We start from the raw sequence: 23230 nt of genomic DNA, 5'->3' as shown, positions 1-23230 counted from the left end.
GTTGCTTTCCAAGATAGACAATGTAGGCACCAGTTGACAAGTAATCATCACAATTGCCACCCCAATCTGCATCGGAGTATGCGTGAAGTGTGAGAGGTGTCGAGGCTGAAAAAAACAAACCTTTGTCCGCTGTTCCAATAAGGTAGCGGAGGATCCGTTTGACCGCTTCCCAGTGAACAGTTCGTGGTTGATGCATGAATTGAGAGAGACGGTTAACGGCAAATACAATGTCTGGTCGAGTCAAGCAAAGATATTGGAGACTACCAACTATTGCACGATACTCCGTGCCATCCGGAAGTATGTCACCGGAGTGTAGAGAAATGGGCGGTGAAGACGCCATAGGTGTAGACACCGGTTTCGCGTCAGCCATCTTCGTTTTGCGGAGGAGATCAGTGATGTATTTGGTCTGGGTAAGGTGAAGTCCAGCGGCTGTTCTAGTAGCTTCCATGCCGAGGAAGTAAGACAGCTCTCCAAGATCTTTTAGGGAGAATTTGGAGGCTAACAGATCCGTGACCCGAGTTATTGCGGAGAGAGAAGTGCCCGTGATGATGATGTCATCGACATAAACAAGCATGTAGATGAAGGCAGATCCCGTGCGGAGAATGAAAAGAGACGCATCTGCAAGTGAGTTTTTAAATCCAATGCTCTCCAAGAATACTTTGAGCGCGGTGTACCACGCACGAGGTGCTTGTTTCAGCCCATAGATCGCCTTCTTGAGACGACATACATGATTTGGTTTATCCTTGTCAACAAGTCCCGGTGGCTGCAACATGTATACTTCTTCATCTAAGGGCCCTTGGAGAAAAGCATTATTAACATCGAGCTGTTGTAGAGGCCATCCCCGAGCTACTGCAGTACCAAGAACTAGTCGGATTGTGGCATGCTTCACTACCGGGCTGAATGTGTCATGAAAATCAATTCTCGGCCGTTGATGAAAGCCTTTGGCTACTAGTCTTGCTTTATACCTGTCAACAGCACCATTAGGTAAACGTTTAATGCGAAACACCCATTTAGAGCCAACAATATTCTTAGCAAGTGAACGATCTACAAGATCATAAGTGTCATTCCGGACAAACGCATCAGCCTCATCACTTATTGCACGTCTCCATTTTTCATCTTTAAGAGCCTGAACATGACTTTCGGGTTCAACTTCTTGAAGTATAGCCGTGAGACCATACTTAGGATTTGGCTTGCGGATATTGTTCTTGGCTCTCGTCATCATGGGATGAGTATTAGGTGGCGGATCAGCGACAAGAGGAGGTTGTACTATGACCGGCTGTGTCACAGTAGTAGCCGAGTTGTCAGTCGGAGAATTTGAATCATCACTCTCTTGATCAAGTGTCGTTGGTTCAGGTGACCCATGAGCTGCAGGAGAAGGATCCGTACACGGGATAGGAGCCGGAGTGAGCGACCGATTGATAGAGGAAACAAGAGAGGCTGAAAAAGTATCCGACGGAAGTGATAAAAGAGGAGTAGAAATGGCCCGAAAAAGAGAAGGAAAAGGGAAAACCGTTTCAACAAATTGGACGTGACGGGAGACATAGACTCTAGACGTGGAGACTTCAAGGCACAAGTAGGCACTTTGTGTGAGAGAATAGCCGACAAAGACACATGGTGTGGACTTGGGACTGAATTTGTTGTTGCCGTATGGTCTGAGCCATGGATAACATAGACACCCGAAGCTCCGAAGTTTTGTGTAGTTTGGCTCCGTTTGAAATAATGCCCAGTATGGTGAGCGATTTTCTAAGTTGGGTGTAGTCATGCGATTGATGAGATAGACAGCCGCAACAAAGGAATACGTCCAATACGTGTTGGGTATGTTGGCGTGCGTAAGAAGCGAGAGCCCTGTTTCCACAATGTGTCGGTGCTTGCGCTCAGCCATACCATTATGCTCCGGAGTGTGGGGAGGCGACGTGAAGTGAGAGATCCCATTGGTAGAGAGAAACTGTTAAAGAGCAATAAATTCTCCGCCATTGTCAGAATACAAAATTTTAATCTTTGTTGAGAAACGATTTTCCACGAGAGATTTGAAAACAGGAAAAATTTGGGCTACTTGAGACTTTGTTTTGAGAGGATAAAGCCATGTATATTTTGTGAAATGATCAACGAAGACGACGTAGATGTCCAAACGTCAGAAAAAATAATTTCTAAAGGAAAATGAGAACGTAAGGTGGATGTTAAAAAAGGTAGTTTATGACTTTTATTTCTAGAACAAGAGTTTCAAAATAAGTGAGAAGACATAGATGAAGTGATAGGTAAAGAAAAACTAGAAATCATATGACGAAGAGTTTGAGAATTCGGATGACCAAGACGAGAGTGCCAATCCGAAGGAGACGACTTGAGACACGAGAAAGCAGAAATGGAGGAGTTTGTGTTTGGAGAGGATGTAATCGGCCACTCATATACACCCTCATTGGCCTTGCCGTTGAGTAGTGTCGTCCCCGTGTGAAGATCCTTCACCTGAAAATCATAAGGACAAAGTTGAACCATGACATTATTTGTTTTGCACAACTTGTTAACCGAGATCAAATTTTTTTTCATAGTAGGAACACATAAAGTATTCTTAAGATGAAGAGGGCGAGAGTTTGAGGATAAAAATATTGAACCGGTATGAGTGATTGGAAGGCCAGCACCATTCCCGATCACAACTTGTTCACCGCCGTTGTAAGGAGAGTGAAGAGAGAGATTATGGAGATCACTTGCGATGTGGTGCGAGGATCCGCTGTCAAGGAGCCATGGATTCACGTCTGTGTAGGGACTGCTTGTTGTTGCGTGATGAGCTTGTGGACGCCAATGTGGTGACGGCAACGGTAAGTGCGGAGCAGACCATGGAGATGGAGCTCTGTATTGAGGCTGAAATTGAGGTGAATACGGAGATGTTGGTGCCGCAAGCTGTTGGTATTGAGGACACCGTTTAGCTCCATGTCCCTGAACGCCGCAAATTTGACACTTACCAAGGTATGGCTTTGACGGACGATAGCCTCCTCGGGAGGAATTGTTGCCACCACGATACGAGCTATTGCCACCACGCTGCGAGTTAGAGGATGATTGTTGTGGAAATTGAGTCACATTGGCAGTGACCGGAAGAGAGACATCCGTTGTAGTCGCAGCCCTTAGCTTGTTTTCACGGTTGATGAGCTTCTCATGAAGTTCTTCAATTGAGATTGGTGTGTCTCGTCCGTTCACCATCTCTGTGACTGCTTTGTAGTCATCTCCAAGGCCATCAGTGATGTGTTCAAGGAGGTCTTCATGTGGAAGAGGAGCTCCAAGCAATGCTAGTTGGTCAGATTTTTCAAGGATGCCTCTCATGTATTCGATGATGGATTTGCTTCCTTTGGTGCTGGCTTTGATTTGATCTTTGATGATTTTTATGTGACCCCGAGAAGCATTGCCGTACGTACGATGGAGAGTTTCCCACATACCACGGGTGGTGGTGGCTCTAGCAACAAGAGCTTGAACAGGGAGAGAAAGTGACCCGAGTATGGCGCTGAAGAGGAGCTTATCTTGACGGATCCAAGCTGTGAACTTTGGATTTGTTTGATTTGCAGTGTTGTCGATGGTGATTGTTGGTGGTGGTGTCAGATCGTCCTCGCCGATGAAGACGTGGAGTTCATGGGCTTCAAGAAGAGAACGAATTTGAAGACGCCATGTGATGTAGTTGTTTTGCGTTAGCTTGGTGATGTTAGACATATTGAGAGAGATCAAAGTCTTTTGTGGTTCAGATGCGTTAAAGATTGGAGCCAATTCTGTTGAAGAAGAAGGAGTTGAAGGTTCAATTGCCATTAGAGACAAAGAGAGAGAGAGACAAGAGATCGGCGGCGGAAGAGAAGAAGAAGAGAAAAAATTTAGGGTTTTGATCAGAAGTGCTCTGATACCATATAGAAAGATTATGAACCGATACTTTCTTATTCACATATGGTCTCATATTTATACAAGAGGTAGAGAATCTAATCTTAACATATTTGATTGATCTCTGATATATACGAATCTTATAATATCTATACTAATATTTGAACAACGACGCTACGTTCGTTACATTGAATTTGAATCTACTCCATATCAAAAAGTATTCTAAATCAAAAAGAATTTCAAACGTTAATTAGAAGAAAAAATCAAGCCCTAATACAAAGGGTCAAAGGGAGTGTAGTGTAGTGTAGCTGGATGTCAATTTAAGCTAGAGAGAAGAAGGCTACAACTAAAAGTCCGCAAACTTAGAAGAGACTTTGAAAAGAAGCTACGTGTAGTTAATATAAACAAAACAAAAGAAACTTTATAGAAAAAGATGAGAAGAGAACTGGGCATTGTGTCCTAGTGGTAAAGGGGTCACAACTGTGATTTCCGCCACCAGGGTTCGAGGCACGGCCATTGGCAGGTTTACATAGGGGAATTGCCAGTCTCGTAGGATTAGTCCTTGGGCCTAAGAAGCCTTTGGGAGATCCGCGGTTATTCAAAAAAAAAAAAAAGATGAGAAGAGAATCAACATCATGATAATCAACATCAAAACAATGATAACAAATGAGCAAATCAATAGCACGGTGTCTTGTTAGTGGGAGCGAGGGACTTAGCGGCGCCTCCTACAAGGGCCCCAATACTTGACTTTCACCTCCAAATTTCGGTGACTCATTATTGTCTTGTGTTTATACATTAGTTATTTCCCTAAAAAGTATCTACTTTTTGAGAAGAAAAAGACTTGGACTTGTTCATTTGGTCATGTATTCTTTAGTCCGGTTCACTCGTATAACAATTAACACACACTCTTGTAGCCATGTTTGATATAGCCTTGGTGTTTATGAATGTAAATGTGGGTTTGGTAAAAAACCTCAAAATTCTTCAAACCGGAACCAAACTGTCGAGCGGTGACTAAATTTTATGGCGACGGACCATAATGAAACGAACCAAATCTGAATATTGAAAAAAAAAAAAAAAAAATCTGAATATTGCGCAACCGAATCGAGCCGGGTAATCCGAATTTTATTACAAATAAAGATGTTTCAATACATAGTAATTAAAATCTCCTTGTAGTTTATTAATTTTTTTACCCAAAAACAACGGGCACATCCCTAACATGACTAGGCCAGGTCGGCCCATGAACTTTTTCTCGTGTTCATGGCAACAAGACATTTACATACATGGCTTGACTCTTGATGTTTGTTTAGGATAAAATGATAATGGCACATGAATAACTTCAAACTGATTTTAATTGTACATAACCTGATACCCAGCTCTCTGCATATACAATGACTAAGGTCAGATCAATACACAAACTCGTCTTTTTGGATTGCATAACCAAAGTGAAACCAGATTTAAGAGTATCCACTCTACTTGCAACACACTTAACGCTAAACCCTCTGAAACCAATCGCTCTCAATCAAGGGCAAGCTCTAATATCCATGGTTGTATAGTATCACTCTTGACCCTTCATTTTCTCATTCTGTATGTACTTTAGAACTCCATATGCAGTTGTCCCAGCCAGAAATAACCCAACCGATGGAGTGAACACTGGATACACATACTTGACAAAAAACTTATCCAACTCTTCGGGGAGGAATCCTGCACGAAGCCAACGCAAACACAAGGAGATTTCAATAATTGTGTATCCCCTCAACACATCTATTCAATTGGAAATGTCTTGTGCACTCTATTCTAAACTATCATATGTATCAAGGAAAAGAGTGGTTTAATCTGTCCATTACCAATGCAAAATTCTAGTCTATACCCCAAAAGCAACAAAGACGAAGTTTGTTTTCAGCTTTGATGGAACATAGAGCAAAATTACAAGAGAATAATCAGGCCTAAGATTGGCATATAAGCAACAACTACAATAACAACAGGAGAAGGGACAATCTACACTATCAAATACATAGTCTAAGCACAAATGTGAGTATACACTCAAGTTTTCGAGACAATCGACTATCTAGAGAAGCTTATCAATTTGTGACCAAAACTTCACTCTTTCTTCCGAGAAGAGGCAATGACAAGTATCCTCTTGAGTCTTGATCATTCATTATCTATCTTCATTATCCTCAGCTAAAGATTTTTCTAGCAATAAACCAAAACCAAGTTTTATGCAAACGCCCAGATTTCATAGTTACCTGAAGCAGCGAGAATAATCCCTTCGATGAGGATGACGATACCAAGCCCAAGCCAAGTAAGAAGAAACGCGTTCTCGTTTCGTCTCTGTTCCTCTGCCTTAGCCGCTCCTTCCTCGCTCATAAACACCGGTTTCTCCACCGGAGCACGCCGCTTCAACTCTCTCTTCCCTTTCCCTTTCTTAATTCCCGATGTAGCTGCACTCAATTTCTTAGCCGGAGAAGAAGAAGCCGAAGAACCGAATCCTACGCCGGAAGCGCTTGAATTCTTGGGTTGAGCTGGATCCTCTGTTGTCTCGGATTCAATTTGGGAATTTTGACATTTGATTGCGAATCTAGGGTTTCTGGTAGTGATGAAGAGAAGATGAAGATGGTGATAGGGTCTCGTCGAGAAGAAACACGAAGAGTGGATTTGTAGCGCCATTTTTTCAGTTGATTTTCTTTTTGCGATAAAAATGATTATCCAGTCGTGCATTGTTATATTTGGCCAAAACGACATCGCATTGCTCAAACTCAAACTGCTTGCCGTTTCGTAAAAACTACGATCCGTTTGCCGTATAAAGAGAAAACTACGTCGTTTTGGATTGGTTTGAAAAAGAATCATTCTTTTTGTTATGCTACAACCAAGTTAAGCTACGAGTATTGTTCTTATTATAGTCTAAGCTCATTTAAAAGGTATGTGGTTGCAGGGATTATGCCTTCACCATGAACACTAATGATCTCTTTGCCTGCTAGATCGGTAAGTAGCTCAGCTGGATCTTTGGCTCCTCCATGTTTGAAGAACTTCTCTCTCAGCAATGTTCCTGTGTTCAACGAAAGAGGATCCTCTTCGCATATCGATTGCCATATCGTCGATGCAAAGCATTTGGCGTATAAGTAGCTATAGTACCCTGCACATACACATCAGAGTTCAAGATACATCTGCGGAAAAATGCTTGTATGCATTTATATGTAGATAGCTATATATATATACCTGCTCCATAGTTAAGTAGGTGACTGAATCGAATATGCCAATGTGTTCCTTCGACATGGTTCCAGCTAGTGTGTTGCCGTTTCAGTTCAGCCACGAGGTGACTCACGTCTCTTGCTGTTTCCGGTTGTTCCCCGAACAGCATTTGATCAATCAGCGCATAAAACACCTACCAAAAACCATACGGAAACTGACGTTGATCTCTCTAATCCAAATTTGATTTTTCTGCATACTCATATTTGAGAGGTGAATCAATTAATCAGACCTGGCGTTGCATTTCAGTTGCTGCAAACATGTTCCTCGCACCTTGTAAAGAGTTAACCAACTTCTCGGGTATTGTCTCACCGGTTGAGTGATGACGGGCAAATCTCTTCAGGAGGCGATAGTCCCATGCATAGTACCTGAGGGACGTATGACCACATTCATTATGTACCACTACAAGGTTTTGCAACGCAAAATTGAAAGAGTACTGAAACAAGTGTTACATCGTTGGGAATTATACTCACTCAAATAGATTTGAAGGCATTTCTGCTAAGTCAAGAGCCACCCTGGTACCAGAAAAATGTTGGTAATCCTGCAAAATCCAGAAAACATAGAAATCAGCAAAGCAATAGCGAAATTTGAGGAGGGACCGTAACTAGCTTCATGTATTGATAAATTTGTACAATACCGTTCGTGAGAGCAGAGAGTGAAGAGCATGTCCGAATTCGTGGAACAAAACTTCAACTTCAGAGTGATTAAGCTTCACGACTGATGAATCACAAGCTCGCGAGAAATTGCAAACGAGAGCCAAAACCTGCAATAGGTTGAGATCAACAGGCTAAGTGTAAAAATGTGGTATTACTCTTTCCAGGAGTTGGTCTTCATATTTTAGCCATACGGGAAAAAATTGAAATTTGATCAATCATACAGGAAGTTGGTATTCTGTCTCAGAAATCTTGCGTCCTCCTCTGATTGCAAAGCTGGCACATCCAGGGTACTTGTCTTTTCTTGAGTACAAGTCAAGGTAAAGATATCCGAGATCACCCTGCAAGAAACAGTTGCATGATTTGTGAACATGAGGGAACAAAGATGGTGTGGGATGAGAAAAATTGGAGTGAACTATTACTGTGTTTACATTTACAAGACTTATGCAAGGATTATCTTGGTTTTGCGAACAACATACCTCGTCCGGGTGATGAAGAGACATTTTAAGCACATCTGGGTGCCAAGATTCACCTGGTGCGAGAGGAACAGTATGAAATGTTGCACCAAATAATGATTCAACAAGCACTTTTAGGCCTTCAATACACTGTGGCAGAGGAAAATATGATGCTACAACCTGTACAAGAATATTTCAAAAGAACATGACAAGAGAAGTCTTAGCAACAGTCCCTCTCGAAGAAGAAAAAAGAACCGAAAAGCTCCCAAAAGTATACAAAATGAAGATAGAGAAACCCAATTGCTTTTGTAGCATAACGAAAGTAATACCACTGCAGGACATTAGAGAGAAGTAAATAGCAAAAGCAACTTACCGCGGTGTCCACATCATTGACAGAGGATTTCATCATTGAAGTGTAGTAAGTTTCATCCCATGGCTCTAATTCTGCAGATGGATTACCACATTTCTCTCTTTTAAAGTCTCTAATGGCTATGAATTCCTACGGAGATGGAAACTGGTTATTAGAGCCTTAATTTTCAAACTCAGCCACAAAAGAACATCATAGAAAGTTCAGCTTTTGTAAAAATAGTGTGAAGGTCAGCTTACTTCATCCGCCTTTGGTTTGACTGTCTTGCTCAGTTCTTGTAGGAAGGATGTCACAACCTTTGGGGATTTTGCTAGGTTTGGCTCGACCATAAAGTCAGCGTAAGAATTACACCCCATCATCTGAGAGCAACAAAAAAAAGCTATTACAATAAGTAAGAGCAATCTTTTAAGACAGGGAATATACTATAGACTATAGAGTATCATAAATGAATATGTACAAACCTGGGAAAGCTCATGGCGTGCAGTAATAAGCTTCTCAAGAACTCTGTGATTCGCATGAGGAACAGAGTTCCCTTGGATATATACCATTTTTCTAACCTGAAAATAGAGTTATTAAATTACAATGGTCAGCATAATATGGATGTAGGTGTACAATCAATGCAACTTCAAAGCACATTTCCCTATCTTTGAAACAATATCACGCTAGGGTACTTGATTATAAAACGCTAGTAAGTTACCAACGAAAAACTGTATATTCTCCCACCTCTATCCTTGAGGTTCGGGTGTCAGAAAAAGCCAAAAGGATAGAAAAATAGGTAAAGTAGGCACCTCTTCGTCTGATGTCCACTGCAAAATGGAAGAAAGGGTTCGTGGATCAGTATTTATTCGAAATCCCTTCTGTTTCGACTTATGTGCTGATCTCGTAGACCCTCTTGAGCCCCCTGAAGTGGATCGGTAGGTAGGGTTGAGGAGATGATGCAGATGTCGAGGGATGCGTGATGCTGGAAATATATCAACATGTCCGGGATCATCAGCTATATTTTCACTGAACCTGAATAGTGAATATATATCATACGGAAGTTAGCACTAACAACACAAAGCACCATTATAATATCAGATTTTCAGTAGAATCAAATCTTGTGTATTCATGGGTACTCACTCCCTGCATAACTGAAATATGTTGGTTGTTAAGTTATTCGCTTTATCTAGCTTCTCTGCAAAGAATAAAAGGAACTAATAAAAAAAGCATTCAACTTCAGATACACCAGCCTCATCAAAAGGGTAAAAAAATAACAATGGTAAATAACAAACCAGGGTCTAAATGAATGCCACCCCGTTCAAAGTCCATTCGGAGGTGATGTGCGGTCCTACTTGCTTCTTTGGTAAGCAAGTTAGAATCTTGCTCTGCTTTTTTCACCGCAGCATACAAAGTATGGTTCGTGTTAAGATGCTGAACATACACAACCCAGGAAAAGTTAAGAAATTGCCAAGAATAAACATAGAATCAACTGTGTCTACTCTACTGACATGACGAGAGTCTAGAGAGGTTATATCTTCAATATGATAAGATGCCTCAAGTTTTCTACGGATGAACGAAAAAATAAGTTGAATTTGCAGATCTTTTCGGACAGCTGCATATTCATTTTCTAAACAATAAAAATGTTCAAAGATGAAGGAATTCCCATATATGTCTTCATTGTAGCATTCCAAGATTCAAACACGTAAACCGAAGAAAGAAAAATCAAAGCTGAGCATATTGTTGGTCACCTCACATGTAGATAATCATTCATTTTAATTGCTGCTTTATTCGCCTCCTCAACAAATTCCCTATCATATTTATAGATCAAAGTAAACAAGTTAAAACAAAAATATCAACAGAACATAATCAACCAAGTATTGAAGCTCAGAACTAGAAAAAGAAAAGAGACCTGTCAGGATGAGTTTGTCTACAGAGTTCTGCAGAGTCAACAACACAACAAACCTACAAAAATTCGGAAAATTCGGATTCAGAGGACAGGAATAGTAAAACAAGAACACTAATAGTAACACAACTGCAGCAAGAACTTACAGTGTCGGAAATCTCATCCATGGCTTTAATAATCTCTGGAGACGAAGGCATTCCTGATATGTAGCTCACCAACTCACTAGACCTAAGAAAATGGTTACAAAATCATTTCTTCAATTAACCAAATTTCATCACAACACAGCACAGTAACCTTAGACCCCCCAATAGAGCTTTCCATTGAAGCAGACACATCATGGTTCATGAAAATGACTAAGCACACATAGACTGATACGATAAAAATCATACCTTTCAATGGCATCGGCAACGAATCTCTGAAACCCTTTAGCCGTTTTGAGATTATCAAAACCGTAGAGACCGGTGGCGTCTCCAGCTTCTCCACGCCGGAAATTTCGGATTAACCATCGGGTCGAATTGATACGCGGCTGCAATCGCCGCGTCAGCTTCCACATTGCTCTGCTTCTTCTTGCGGCTTGTGACGGAGGAGGACCTCTCACCTCTGAGTTTAACTTAAAACGCTCAGGGCTTAGTAGGGGACAGAGCGATGTGCTGCCGTTTTGAAACATAGAAAACGGCAAGACGTTTGAGACGCGAACTGAAAAACAGTGGAACGACTAATGTGTGAATTGATGCGTCGTTTTTTTGCAGCAAAAGTCAAAACACATATATTTGACGAAGAAGATTGAAATTGTTGATTTTCAAGTCCAAACATTTCCACGAATTTTTGTGTAACACCAACATGAAGAACATTCTATATTTGGGTCTTAAACCAAACTCGAAGATTCACACAATTTTTGGGTTTTGTTTTGGTTTGCTATTCCGTGAAAATCTCAAACGGAGAATGCATACAAGGTGTTCGACAGAATTCCCCAGTGCTCAAAATTGTTTTTTTTTTTTCCTTTTATAACCTTTTCACGTGGCTCTCACGTGATAAAAGCCAGTTGCTGTTATTTCCTATACTCTTGACAAATTTCTCTCTGAAGCAAAAGAAACCTTGGAGAACAAGAAAGCGCAAGAAACTTGAGAATCGTTGCTATGAGTTCTTCTTTCCTGGAAGATGTTGAGTTCATAAAGCTCATCATAAAATCTAGAGAAGCATGCGCTAAAGAAAATTACATCAAGGCCTTGGAGATAACTGAAGATTTGATTTTTGTCCACAAGGAAGACAAGGACTCATGGTTTCTTCATATCCTAGAAGGTCAAATGTTCTTGAAACTAGAGGGCAACACAGAGAACCCGGACGTGGGTTTCGCGTACTTGTTGGCTTCTGTAGAATGCTTTTCTCAAGATGTGATGTTATCACGACCTTGTGCAATGGGATTCTACAATTTGGCCAAACAGCTTGGGTCAGTATCGTATTACAAGAAATGCGTGGAGAAATCAAAACAAGCATTAGCAGTTACTTACCCAGAAAACACGAGTCCTGTTGCTCGATCGATGTTGCAAGAGCTGAAAAAAGATTTGGAGAAAGAATTCAAGACTTTAATCAGAGATGCAGAGCGCAAGATCGCTGGAGCCAAGACTTCTCCTTTAAGCTCGGAGCCTAAAGTTTGGGAGCCAAAAAAAGTTTAGACCTGGTTAAGAACGAGATTCAGGAATTGAGGAAGTATTGGATGGGATTGGATATTAAGATCAAAAGGGACTTTATGAAAGTAAGCATTGCAAAGCTTAAAAGTTTTGTTGAGGGAGTATATTACAGAGAGGGACGAGATGTTTTGGAGAAAGTTCTCACTTCTGCCAGGGAAGATAGAAAATGGACATTCTGGATGTGTGAGACTAAATGTTTGAAGAAGTTTTCTAGTGCCGAAGAATGTAAGAATCATCTTGAACAACAACATGCTGCAGATTTTAAAAATGCTTCGAAAAAGGATTTGGTCCAGAGGATAGGAAAGGACTGGGCTCGTAAGATATCAGTTGGAGCTTGGGAACCAGTGGATGCAGTAGCTGCCGTTGAAATGATCAAGAATCGGCTCGCAGATGTGAAATCGTTTGCACCTAAGAATGGATGGTCCAAAGAATGGCCTTTAGCTGCGGATGAAGATCGCAGTATGTTACTCAAGGAAATCAAATTGCTCCTTGTGTCATATTGTGACCATAAAATTCTCCCTTCTAGTATTCGAGAGTGGCTGATGCGTTTTCCGGTTCAATATCTTGGAAAACTTGAAGTTTCCGGACAGAGTCTTATCGATTCTCACCTAGTGGAAACACCTCAGAGTATCTGTTTTCTGGAAAGTCATGAACTCAATCAAATCCTAGACTTTCTAAAAACCATCAATTGTAAAAGGATTGATGGTACAGATCTAATTTGCAGAGCAGTGGACAGTTTTTTGGATCATACTCGAGTCAAAGAAAAGATCGACTTTGACCCTCAGTTTTCATTTCTGCTTCTGGATAGAAGACTTCTAAAATGCAAAGATGTTCCATTCGATGATGAAGGGATAATCAATGTTTTTGATCCCAATGTTCACTACGCCAAGGCACCAGCTCAGGGAGATGATATCATATCCTGGTTAACTGACTACAATTCAGTAGATAAGATCTTTGCCAGACCTATCAGGGAACACAATTTTGGTATCTGGGTGGCTGTTCTGAAAGCTGTTCAGTTCACATTTAGGTCTTTGGGAACCAAATATGCAAAGAAATTTCTGGTCTTAGATTATGATGCAGCTCTTACTGTCGTTGAGAACTTGTGTATGAGTGAAGATGAAGGAGAAAGAATCTTCAGGAAGATCAGTGGAATAGATATGCATCTCTTCTATGTGATAGCTGTGAAGAGAGAGTCTCCGAAAATTCACTCACTACCAATTTTTTCTTGTGGGCAGTACGAGATGTTCTCGAAGGAGCATCGCATCCGACATTTGATTTCCCCAATTTGGAAGATTGCATGAATCTTATATGATAGTGTAAAAGTCTCAGTGATGATATAGCGTTGAAGTCCATACACCATCTGAAATCAGTGGTCACCCACAAGGTTGGTTCATGATGTTAATATTCATTAACAGCATAATAACATAGAATAGCCCATCTAAAAGTATCTTATTGACTTGCAGGTTCTACTACTCGATTCAAAGATTTTGCTGATTGACAATTCAAGGATTACTTTGCTAAACAACCTCACCAGGCTTTCTGCTTTTGACAACCGCACTTATATCCTTCGACTGCTGAAACCGTTCTTGCTGGTTGGTCTGAAACTTCTGTTGTATACAGAGTGCTCTTGTTTTCCAAATTTGGCCTTTGAATTGTTTCTTATATGTTATTATGTATCTTCTAATGTAGAGTGAAATTGTGAATATGGAATCCAAAGCCAAGTCAGATGCAGCAGAAGCTTATCTTTTACTCGAGGAGGAGAAGACGTCACGGTCAAAAAAGAAGAAATATAAAAGCAATAAGGTCTTTCAAGTTCTAAGTTCTCTATTTGCTTCTCTGAATTTTCATCAATCGGCTGTAAGAATGAATTTCTTCGTGGCGCAACAGAGAAATTCAACGAGCATGTCTAGTCCCCTTGATAAGACTGTTGACCAGTAAGTACCTCAACAGTCTTTTACTCATGTTGATAGATGTTTTTTGTGTTTTCTCTGATCAAAATGTGTTCTTATATGTCCAGTGAACCTTCTGTCAATCTTGAACCGAGAGCTTCATCTCCATCACTAAAAATTGTGAAAGAAGATTCGATGGAACTAGAAGGTGCTCTTTCAAGCGAGAGGGGTCGATTAGAAATTTCATCCAACAGTGGAATTCAAGATGAAGCTACTAAAGATGATCCTGGTTGTTTAAAGCTTCTAAATTGACCAATAATTTGAATTATTTTGTTTTGGGATGCATAATTCTTATTCTTTCATTCGCCATCTTCAAGATATGCGAAACATACCTGGAGAAGATTTACTGTCAGAACATTTGGAGTCAGCACCTGGAGAAGTTGCAGCCAGATACAATTCAGCTCTTGACATGACGTTGAAGGTGAAGCAGTTACCGACAAAAATATTATTCAGTATTTAAATTCTCATCTTCTGATTCAGCTCATTCTGTATCTCTTTACTTTCTTATTCTCGTTGATAAGTTCACAAAAATATATGGTATTGCAGGCCCTCCTGAACATTAAGATTCTCAAAGAAGATTTGATGCACAATATGCAACTATTTCAAAACCACTTGGAAGAACAAGTTCCTTCTGCGCTACAAAATTTATTTACTGCTTTTGTGTCAGAGGTCATTAAAAATGAGGGAGTCTATAGTTGTCTCTTGAGCGACTTACTTGTTTCCGTAGAAGAAATGTTTTCCATGGTTTATGTGGAGAAGGTAACCTTCTATGCATGATGTCTTTCTTTTTCTTTTTGTCAATAATTGTTATCTTAATGATACTCTATCTTATACTCTTTTCAGTTGAGTGATGCTGATGCTGCTGAGGTAGTTGTAGCCATTTTTGAGTTTTGGCATTGCTGGAAATATCGAGAAAGAGAAAGTTTGGTAACTCGCCTTTTCACCTTGGAGGAAAATGAAAGAATGAGTTGTATAAAATGCAGAAGTAAGCCAAATTATCCAGAGCAACGTTCTCAAGGCATTGTTGTAGCTGCACATTCAATCAGAGACCTGAAGGTACGTTTCATTTATTTTCCTCCTTATCTTTCCTACAGAAACTAGTACTTCCCATTATAAAGTTGTTCTGTGCTTATATATATATGCAGTGTACTTTCGGAAATATAAAGTTTGTGGATATCCTAAAGGTGACCCGCATGGAATGTAAAATGTTATGTGACATTAAATCAGGAGGCTGTGGAATGAAAAATATTGTTCATCATATTATAAGTCGATGCCCGCCTATATTCACAATCGGTAAGGTTTGACAACCATGATTGGGATCTTATATACTCATTTCATTTACTTTGCTGATGATAAAACAATGTTGGTGGTTTGTGGTTTGCAATATTAGTGTTAGAATGGGAGAAAAATGAAACTGAAAAAGAAGTATCTGAAACAACAAAGGCTTTGGAATGGGAGATAGATATCAGCAGAATGTACGACGGCTTAGAGCCTAACACTAACTACCGACTTGTGTCAGTGGTAATATATCTGAAACAGGGTCTCACAAATGTTTGTCCTATCGTTCTTCTGTATTTCTCGGTTACAGTCTCAGAATATCTGGGATGTGATGCAGGTTGGTTGCAGTGAAGTAGAAGAAGAACACATTTGCATAGCTTATGAAAAGAACAGATGGGTTAATCTCAGACGTGAGTCTTTAGTAGGAGAGGTAAGCTAAAACAAGATGATTTCGCCTTCCTTGATTTGAATTATGAATTTAGATATAGGCCAGACATTGTTGATGTATGTGTTGTGATGTCATAGGATATTGGTAACTGGAAGAGTGTGGTCAGGTTCTGTGGAGAAAGAAAGGTTCGACCAGAGATTCTGTTTTATGAAGCTGCGGGATCGATGGCCATCAATATAGAGAAACCTAGCAATGTAGTATAAAACAGTGACATGTTCCAATTCAATATAAGTTGTGTTCTCTCTTCTATAATATGATTTGTTTTGGAAACTACATTTGTTCATCTACGCAATGCCCTTATCATGTACACAACAAGCAAAACGAGAGCCTGCGCAGTTGAATCGACTTAACCACAATAGACTATTCTAGTAACAGGAGAAATTCACATGGTTGTATGTTTTCCTTTACTAATTTTGTTTTTGTAACTATTCGTTTTTGAATATAATTTCTTTGACAAAGTATTTAATAAACATATAAGTATATGATTTATATGTCATACAAGTTGGCTTAACTTAAATTAATTCTAACATGATACGATATTATATAGTAGATACAAGAAATTTATCGCATCTATTTTGACGTGAAGAAAACAAAAGAAGAAACATGCACATGCAAGGAATAGTAATAAATCATCAATAATAATTATAATTTTCACAACCTTTTTTTTATTCGTTAGCTAGTAACGTAGATTCGTAATAAGCGCCAAAGTATTACTAGTCGTGGTTGCAAGTTCCTCAACAACCTTATTTACCTTCTTCTTCGTTTCTTTATTCACTTTCACCTCCTCGAACCCGTCCGTACAAGTCCCTTCGTCGGTCAACGCCGAGCTCACCCAAGTCCTAACGTTCGTAATATGCTCAGCCATCGAACCACCATCTTGTAGAGTCTTCATCTCCGTGACCGCTTGCTTGAGCTCAATAATTGCGTCCTTCATCTCCTCGAGGCAGTCCTTGAGAATAAGAGTCTCCGGTGACATTTTATCCTTTCGTCCGGCGGTGGACTTTTGAGACTTTTTGAAAAGCTTAGAAACGACGGAAGTTGCTTCCTTTGCGGATTTCACGTTGAGGTTAAGCGCGGTGGTGCATAGCTTGATGGGGTCGGATTTGATATTCGATGAGTAAGAGGATAAGGACTTGTAGCATTTGTCGGGGTATGTTGTCGAATTGCAAGCCGTTTTCACGAACGTTTTGTGGTTTTGGGAGTAGGATGATGGACTGGCTGATGATATCTGGATGTTTGTCGATGCGAAGAAAACAAAGACGAGCGTTAGAGAGTAGAGGACTTGCGACATGTTGATTGTGGCAGCTTCCAATTAAGGGACGAATTGTGAAACTATGTTGTAACTTGTATGCATTATATATATACAACACACATGTAACAATATTTTGTTTTTAAATTGAATGAAGGAACTGATACAGATAGATCTCTTTCCTTTTTTTTAACGTAAGAATATGGTTAAATATTATATCGATCTAGATGTATCAAGTTTCTTTACATAACAACAAAATCGTATTATATATGTGTATGTGTACGTAACTTGCTTTTTCAAAAATGGTCAAGAAGTTGTATAATATATCATGGTCAACTCTCAACTGTTCGAATTAGATATTCCCAATATGAATGATTCCGTTGTGATTATGTTTTTTCCTAATTTACTACTATATATGGTTAATTAGTGTGCACTCAACAAGGCCACTAATATAATTAAGGGCGGATTATTATTAGATCCGCATTCATTGATAAATTTGACTTCGCCATTTTGAGTTTGCAAGGGACTAACGATCTCATTAACTCCTCTCATTTACATCTAATTGTGAAATAAGTTATGATAGATACTATATGCCAATATAATTTTCACCATTTTCATTTTGCTATAAACTAACTCAGTTAGATTTTAACTCATAACCATCGGAAACAATACATTTGTAGATCTTATGCATCTGTAAAAAAGGTAAAATTTAGACCCTAAATTATATGACTGTAAAAAATTTTCAGTCGGACTCTATTCCAATATCCTAATTATTCCACATGTTAAAAACAAAAACAAAAAACAATCAGGCTTTAAAGTTTAAATGCATGGTATCTTTCTTTAGCAACTATCATCATTGGTATTTGTTCGACAATAACACTCCTAGGGTGTGTGAAAACACACTGATGCTCCATCCGTTTTATAATATAAGTTGTTAGAGCATGAATATTGGTTGAAATGTTGAGTATTTTAGACAAATCTTAGGATTAAAGTTGATTAAAAATAATCAAACCAACATCTTAAAGTTAAGATTTGTATCTAAGTTAAGATGTTTTTCTTAACTTAAGATGTTGCAAGGTGTCACATTGTGATTGGTTAAAAAATCAAACAAAAGAAGAATTTTTTTTTGTGCTTTATATTATATATGTTATAAATTGTATCTCATGTATGTTTTAATTTTTTTAATTTGCAACAATTATTAAATTTTCTATAATTATAAAGTTTATTTTTATATTAATATTTTTTTCTAAGAACCACATGTTTAAGAACCTACCATTAATTACACAAAAATCTTAACCCAAAAATACTATCTCTTACCTATCACTTTTACAAATATATTACTTAAATATTCCTAAGATTTATTTCTAAGATACTACCAATATTCATGCTTTTAGGTAAAAGCACGCAGATTAAGAATATATACTTTCTAAAATTTCAGTGAATCATAAAACAAAAAACTTTATCTAAAACACCTCATATTATGAAACGGAGGAGTAAAAAAAACAAAATTTCCGAAATGACTTATATTTTAAAACAAAAAACTTTATCTAAAACACCTCATATTATGAAACGGAGGAGTAAAAAAAACAAAATTTCCGAAATAATGTATAGTGTGAAAAGAGAAAATATACATATAGATAAGTATAGGAAGTCTTAAATAGTCTTCAAATAAAACTAGAACATTCCGCTATTCAAGCCTAAGGTAATGTAAGGTACGTGACACGTGATTGTTGAACATGGATTAGATCTCCTCTTTTGGAGGAATAACTCATTCATAATCGATCTTGTAATTTTTCAACGAATTAATTATTTGCAAATTGGTCTGTCATGTATTACCTATAACCTATACATAATTTTCCTATAGGTTGGCATTTTACAAATCATTTGTTTTTAATTTGAAGGCATAATAAGCCATATTTTAATATAACGAGTCTTTGATGATAAATTTAACTGGAACTCTGAATTTCAATATCGATCTTTCTCATCTGACAAAATCTAGTAAACTTGAATATGCAAACAAATAATCAATATAAACTATATTATATATACACCTTAATCTATTTTGTTTGAAATTTAATGTATGAAATAAGATGAAATTTCAAATAATATAAAAGACATGGACCAATCTACTTATAGTCAACAGTTTTGAGCTGAAATTTTATGAAACTTAACTAAGACAAAAAGTGGTATGAATATGATGAGAATCTTCTCTTAGTTATGTTCAAATACGGTTTGGAAGTTTTTCTATGTGATCCCAACTTCAAGAAACAAGGTTCAAGTACAAACTCCAAACTATTTGCGCGGGTGACGCGGATCCATTGAACATGCCTAGAGTGTTTTCGAATGTTCTATGTTATTGCGAATGCAATTTATTTACTACTTACTTACAAAGTACTATCTAATTACTTCTTTTATTGAGACTCACCTATCACCTTTTGTAACGTATTAACTACTAAGGATGCGTAACATTATTATCGCTAATTTTTAGTTGACATTTCAATAATGCTATTACAAAGATACGAACTTGAGTTCAATCCAATAGTTGTAACAAGGAGATTTCAGCTTTCTAGCTGACTGTGGATCATGATACAATAATAGACCGTCGCAATAATATTCACTTAGTAACCAAAGATCATGTGATAAGTACGGCTTCCACGTAGGAACCCTGATTATCATAGAAAACGATTTTCCTAATTTTGGAATAAATTGAAAAAAAACGTACATCAATAGAATGGAATATATGAGGAGATAATTGGCAAGGGAGCATCAACATGGGCCACTTGGTGTTCTTGGCTGGAAAACAACATGACTGTGAGTCTCATACAACACTCTTTAATTATAACATTTATCGTCCTCTAATATTTGCCTAATTTTATATTGCTTCATGTAGTTACCGGCCGATGAATTATTTTATTTTCTATATGAATTGAATCGTTACGCATGAGAACGTAACTATTGGATAATCAATGTAAACCCATTTTTAATTAAAAGAACATTTTGATTAAGAAACTATCAAAGGGATAAGATTTGCAACCCACAACGGTAACGGCTGCGTTTGTCAGTACGAATCACAAAATCGGTAAAGTAAAAGACGGTAAACTTTACATACATCTCTTACATATATTCCTTATCGTTTCTCTCTATGAAAATATCTCTTACCGCTTTTTTACGGCTAAGAATTTTTTTACCGCATTATGTCACCATTCAGACCTGCATGTTCTCTAAGAGAATTATATTCCGATGTGCTATTTAAAGGACTTATTTGGTACATCTCTCAATGAGAAATGTGTTTTTGAATGATTAATTGAAAAGTTTAAGTAAACAACGTTGTATATATAATATAACACTAATCATTTGGTGGAGAAAACAACGGTTCAAAACTTACAAATTCTAAGTTTTCTTCTTCATGTAAGAGAAGCACACACGACAGTGCCCAAGTTTTATGTTCCTCTATGCTGCTTTTGTAGGCGGAGACATATTATTGACAAGGGACCCCGTAACGATGATCACTAATATCTGCACCACCGCTCCTGCATTCAACAAAAAACCCGAATGATCCATAATCCCGGAATATGCAACCCAAGCTTGCAAGTACGTGTACTGTAGACAATAAAGAAACGAAGAGAATCTTCAGGAAGTTTTACCTAATTGAGCACAAATGAAACCTGCGAGCTCAAGCTTCGCGGTTGTTCCAGTGCTATTCCGTTCCTACAACATTTATTGAGAGTCAGGTGATAGTATCAACGTCAAGCTTAATTTCATATTCTGTGATACTATTACAACCACAATCAACCATTTTTTCATGACTAGAAAAGTATAATCCTCATTACCTGATCCTTTACATGTATTTCTAACTAATAGAAGCTTATCAGCCAAAAGACTAATGATGCCGACAAAAAAATGGCAGTGTATATAAATCAATAATATAAGAGTAAAGTTTGTTTAAGTTAGTCGATTTACCTCCATAGTTAATCTGCTCCTAACAGCACAAAACACTGAAAGAACCATAACAATGGTAGATGCAGCCGTATAGAGCCTCAAAAGGTTTACTCTGCTGCGTCTACAACCTTTTTCCAACAGAGACAACAAACATATATAAAGAAACCAAAACAAAAGGATACAACTTTCCGTTATGCGTAACCGGCAAAACAACAAAGAAGAGAGTGTTAACCTAATTCTCCTATGAATGAAGACACTAAGCCAGCAGCAGCTGCTGCAATTGCAAGGGTGTTCCTCTCATCCTTTTTAGTCGTTGTCAGAAACGCACACGATAATCCGACTAAATAAATCGCAGCCTGCAAGCAAAAACCTAAAAGATTTATGCTAAAAAAGAGAATATCGAACTATTTAAACTAAGGCTACACAACTTCAAGAACACTACAATCTCAATGAGAACAAAGCAACGAATGTGAGACTGCAATTGTGAGAACCTGATCACATAAACTACTTCTATGATAAATTCAGTGCTCAAGGATGTAACATTTTGCAATGCATCACAAAATCGAATTCTAGACTAATCAATCTAAAATCAAAGAGATTCGGTTTCTAACATAAGGAAAACGAAAGTACCTGAACAAAGATCAAAGGACGGAGACGAGCTTTTTCTTTAGTGACCTTCGTGTAACCTTAAACAAAAAGAAAACGAATGGATCAAGAAGAAATCGAGAGAAAATAGGATCTGGAGACTTGGGATTTTGGAAACTTACGAGAGTCAACGACCATGCGGTACGAGAAATCGGATCCATCGGTACCACTGGGTCTACCCGCCGTCGGCTTTCTCTGCTGCATCTTCTCCGGCGAAATCGGAAGAATGCGTTTGGATTTGATCGGAGATTGAAAGAGAGGTGTTAGGGTAACGTCGACCAAGGTTGTTAGATTTTTGTTTCTCGATAGGATTGAGCATTTAACCGAAATAAACCGTACCAAACCAAAACTAAACCGAGCTAAATATACTTATTACGGGGCCATTTTTTTTGAATAAGTGTACTTATTAGTATTATCTTATTTTAATCAAATTTAACATATGTAAAAACATAAGATATTATCTAACCGAAGAAATTGAAATTTATCTTTGAATTTCACAACTAAATTAACAAACGAACCATACTTGAACATAATCCAAAAGTATAGAAAAATTCCAACCCTTAATTGGTATATAAGAAATAGTACTTTAGACAATGACACATTATACACATTTTCACTACACCACCATCTTGGCTGGTTGACTATTTGTATCACCCCTACACCGGTTAATGAAAGAAAAGCTAGATGTTAAAAAAAAAAAAAAAATTACACATTAAGAACATTTAAGTTTGACCATAATCTAAAAGACCGTTATAAGAAATTTGGTCGTGTGAGCAGTCAATGTTTTTTTGGATATTTCAAGTTTTGATAAATTGGTATAACAAACTTTAGTCAAATTTTTATAAAAAATGTTAGTCAAATTGGTATAACAAATTTTACACAAATTTTTTTGGATATTTTTAATTTTGATAAATTGGTAAAATAAATATTAGATATTCCCATTGGTCTATATTTGATGCCCATTTTGATCAACAAACCACAAATTATTTTTCTTGTTAGTTTATGTCTTTCTGGATACCATATTTTTTTATATACACATATGATTCATATTATCATAGGATATGATAATCATAGGATATCATATTATCATAGGATATTTTTTTACCTTCATGGCTGTCCCTCAGCACAACAAGGTGAAACAATTGTTTTGGGTCCCCAAAATTCTAAACATTTTTTCTTTACAAAATAGGCCCCCAAATTTATTTTATTTTTATAAAAAGGCCCTCAATTTTAGAAATTACTATAAAATCCTTAAATTTTTTTAGACCCCCAAAATTTCAGGGCCGGCCACCTTTATATTTTTTGGGGTCCAACAATGTTGTTAATTACTTTATTCTGGATACTAGAAAAAAATGGATAAAACACAACTAAAGTGCTTACCAATTATTTCTTTTTAAACCTCCTGTGTTTTCCAGATCCAATCCAAACAATAGTTTCCATTCCATGTGCCTCTTGACATTCACACAACTACGTACAAACTAATGTCTATGTCTTTCCTAGTGTATTTCTAATTTCTTTAAAGAGTTATTTTTTTCTTTTTTTTTTTTCTGTTTTTGCTAACTATCTTTAAAGAGATAACAGATGT

At 37.8% G+C, this 23230-nt stretch overlaps 5 protein-coding genes and 1 long non-coding RNA gene across 6 annotated transcripts; 1 reads left to right on the top strand and 5 right to left on the bottom strand.

The window, feature by feature from the left end:
• Positions 1-2185: 2185 nt before the first annotated feature.
• On the bottom strand, positions 2186-2754 carry LOC110225651. Its single transcript, XR_002329878.1, has 2 exons — positions 2607-2754; positions 2186-2460 (listed from the first exon to the last, which is right to left on the bottom strand). It is a non-coding gene; the product is annotated as an uncharacterized LOC110225651 (long non-coding RNA).
• Positions 2755-5002: 2248 nt separating this feature from the next.
• On the bottom strand, positions 5003-6551 carry LOC9300194 (protein LOW PSII ACCUMULATION 2, chloroplastic). Its single transcript, XM_021033722.1, has 2 exons — positions 6093-6551; positions 5003-5550 (listed from the first exon to the last, which is right to left on the bottom strand). The coding sequence occupies exons 1-2, from the start codon at positions 6511-6513 to the stop codon at positions 5405-5407; spliced, it is 567 nt and encodes a 188-aa protein (XP_020889381.1). The 5' UTR covers positions 6514-6551; the 3' UTR covers positions 5003-5404.
• Positions 6552-6647: 96 nt separating this feature from the next.
• On the bottom strand, positions 6648-11056 carry LOC9301940 (probable mitochondrial intermediate peptidase, mitochondrial). The gene is made up of 17 exons (XM_002864071.2): positions 10839-11056; positions 10596-10677; positions 10456-10508; positions 10300-10354; positions 9839-9977; positions 9687-9741; positions 9356-9578; positions 9029-9124; positions 8807-8926; positions 8574-8699; positions 8225-8380; positions 7970-8086; positions 7730-7855; positions 7566-7633; positions 7325-7460; positions 7063-7228; positions 6648-6979 (listed from the first exon to the last, which is right to left on the bottom strand). The coding sequence occupies exons 1-17, from the start codon at positions 11000-11002 to the stop codon at positions 6741-6743; spliced, it is 2121 nt and encodes a 706-aa protein (XP_002864117.1). The 5' UTR covers positions 11003-11056; the 3' UTR covers positions 6648-6740.
• Positions 11057-11135: 79 nt separating this feature from the next.
• On the top strand, positions 11136-16059 carry LOC9300193. The gene is given in 14 exon segments (XM_021033704.1): positions 11136-12117; positions 12120-13253; positions 13256-13521; positions 13601-13729; positions 13827-13940; positions 14025-14071; positions 14155-14315; positions 14404-14507; positions 14633-14845; positions 14930-15142; positions 15232-15379; positions 15477-15607; positions 15702-15794; positions 15890-16059. Coding segments are annotated over 14 exon segments (3411 nt in total). The 5' UTR covers positions 11136-11585; the 3' UTR covers positions 16016-16059.
• Positions 16060-16323: 264 nt separating this feature from the next.
• Positions 16324-17291, bottom strand: LOC9300192 (pectinesterase inhibitor 4). Its single transcript, XM_002864070.2, has one exon. The coding sequence runs from the start codon at positions 17101-17103 to the stop codon at positions 16489-16491; it is 615 nt and encodes a 204-aa protein (XP_002864116.1). The 5' UTR covers positions 17104-17291; the 3' UTR covers positions 16324-16488.
• Positions 17292-20322: 3031 nt separating this feature from the next.
• Positions 20323-21927, bottom strand: LOC9301939. The gene is made up of 6 exons (XM_002864069.2): positions 21768-21927; positions 21631-21686; positions 21233-21356; positions 21022-21128; positions 20706-20769; positions 20323-20591 (listed from the first exon to the last, which is right to left on the bottom strand). The coding sequence occupies exons 1-6, from the start codon at positions 21847-21849 to the stop codon at positions 20512-20514; spliced, it is 513 nt and encodes a 170-aa protein (XP_002864115.1). The 5' UTR covers positions 21850-21927; the 3' UTR covers positions 20323-20511.
• Between the last annotated feature and the right edge of the window lie 1303 nt (positions 21928-23230).

The sequence above is a fragment of the Arabidopsis lyrata genome (genome assembly GCF_000004255.2).
Source record: "Arabidopsis lyrata subsp. lyrata unplaced genomic scaffold ARALYscaffold_8, whole genome shotgun sequence".
NCBI classification, from domain to species: Eukaryota; Viridiplantae; Streptophyta; class Magnoliopsida; order Brassicales; family Brassicaceae; genus Arabidopsis; species Arabidopsis lyrata.
Note: the sequence above shows the minus strand (reverse complement) of the source record. Positions and strands in the feature narration are given on the sequence as shown.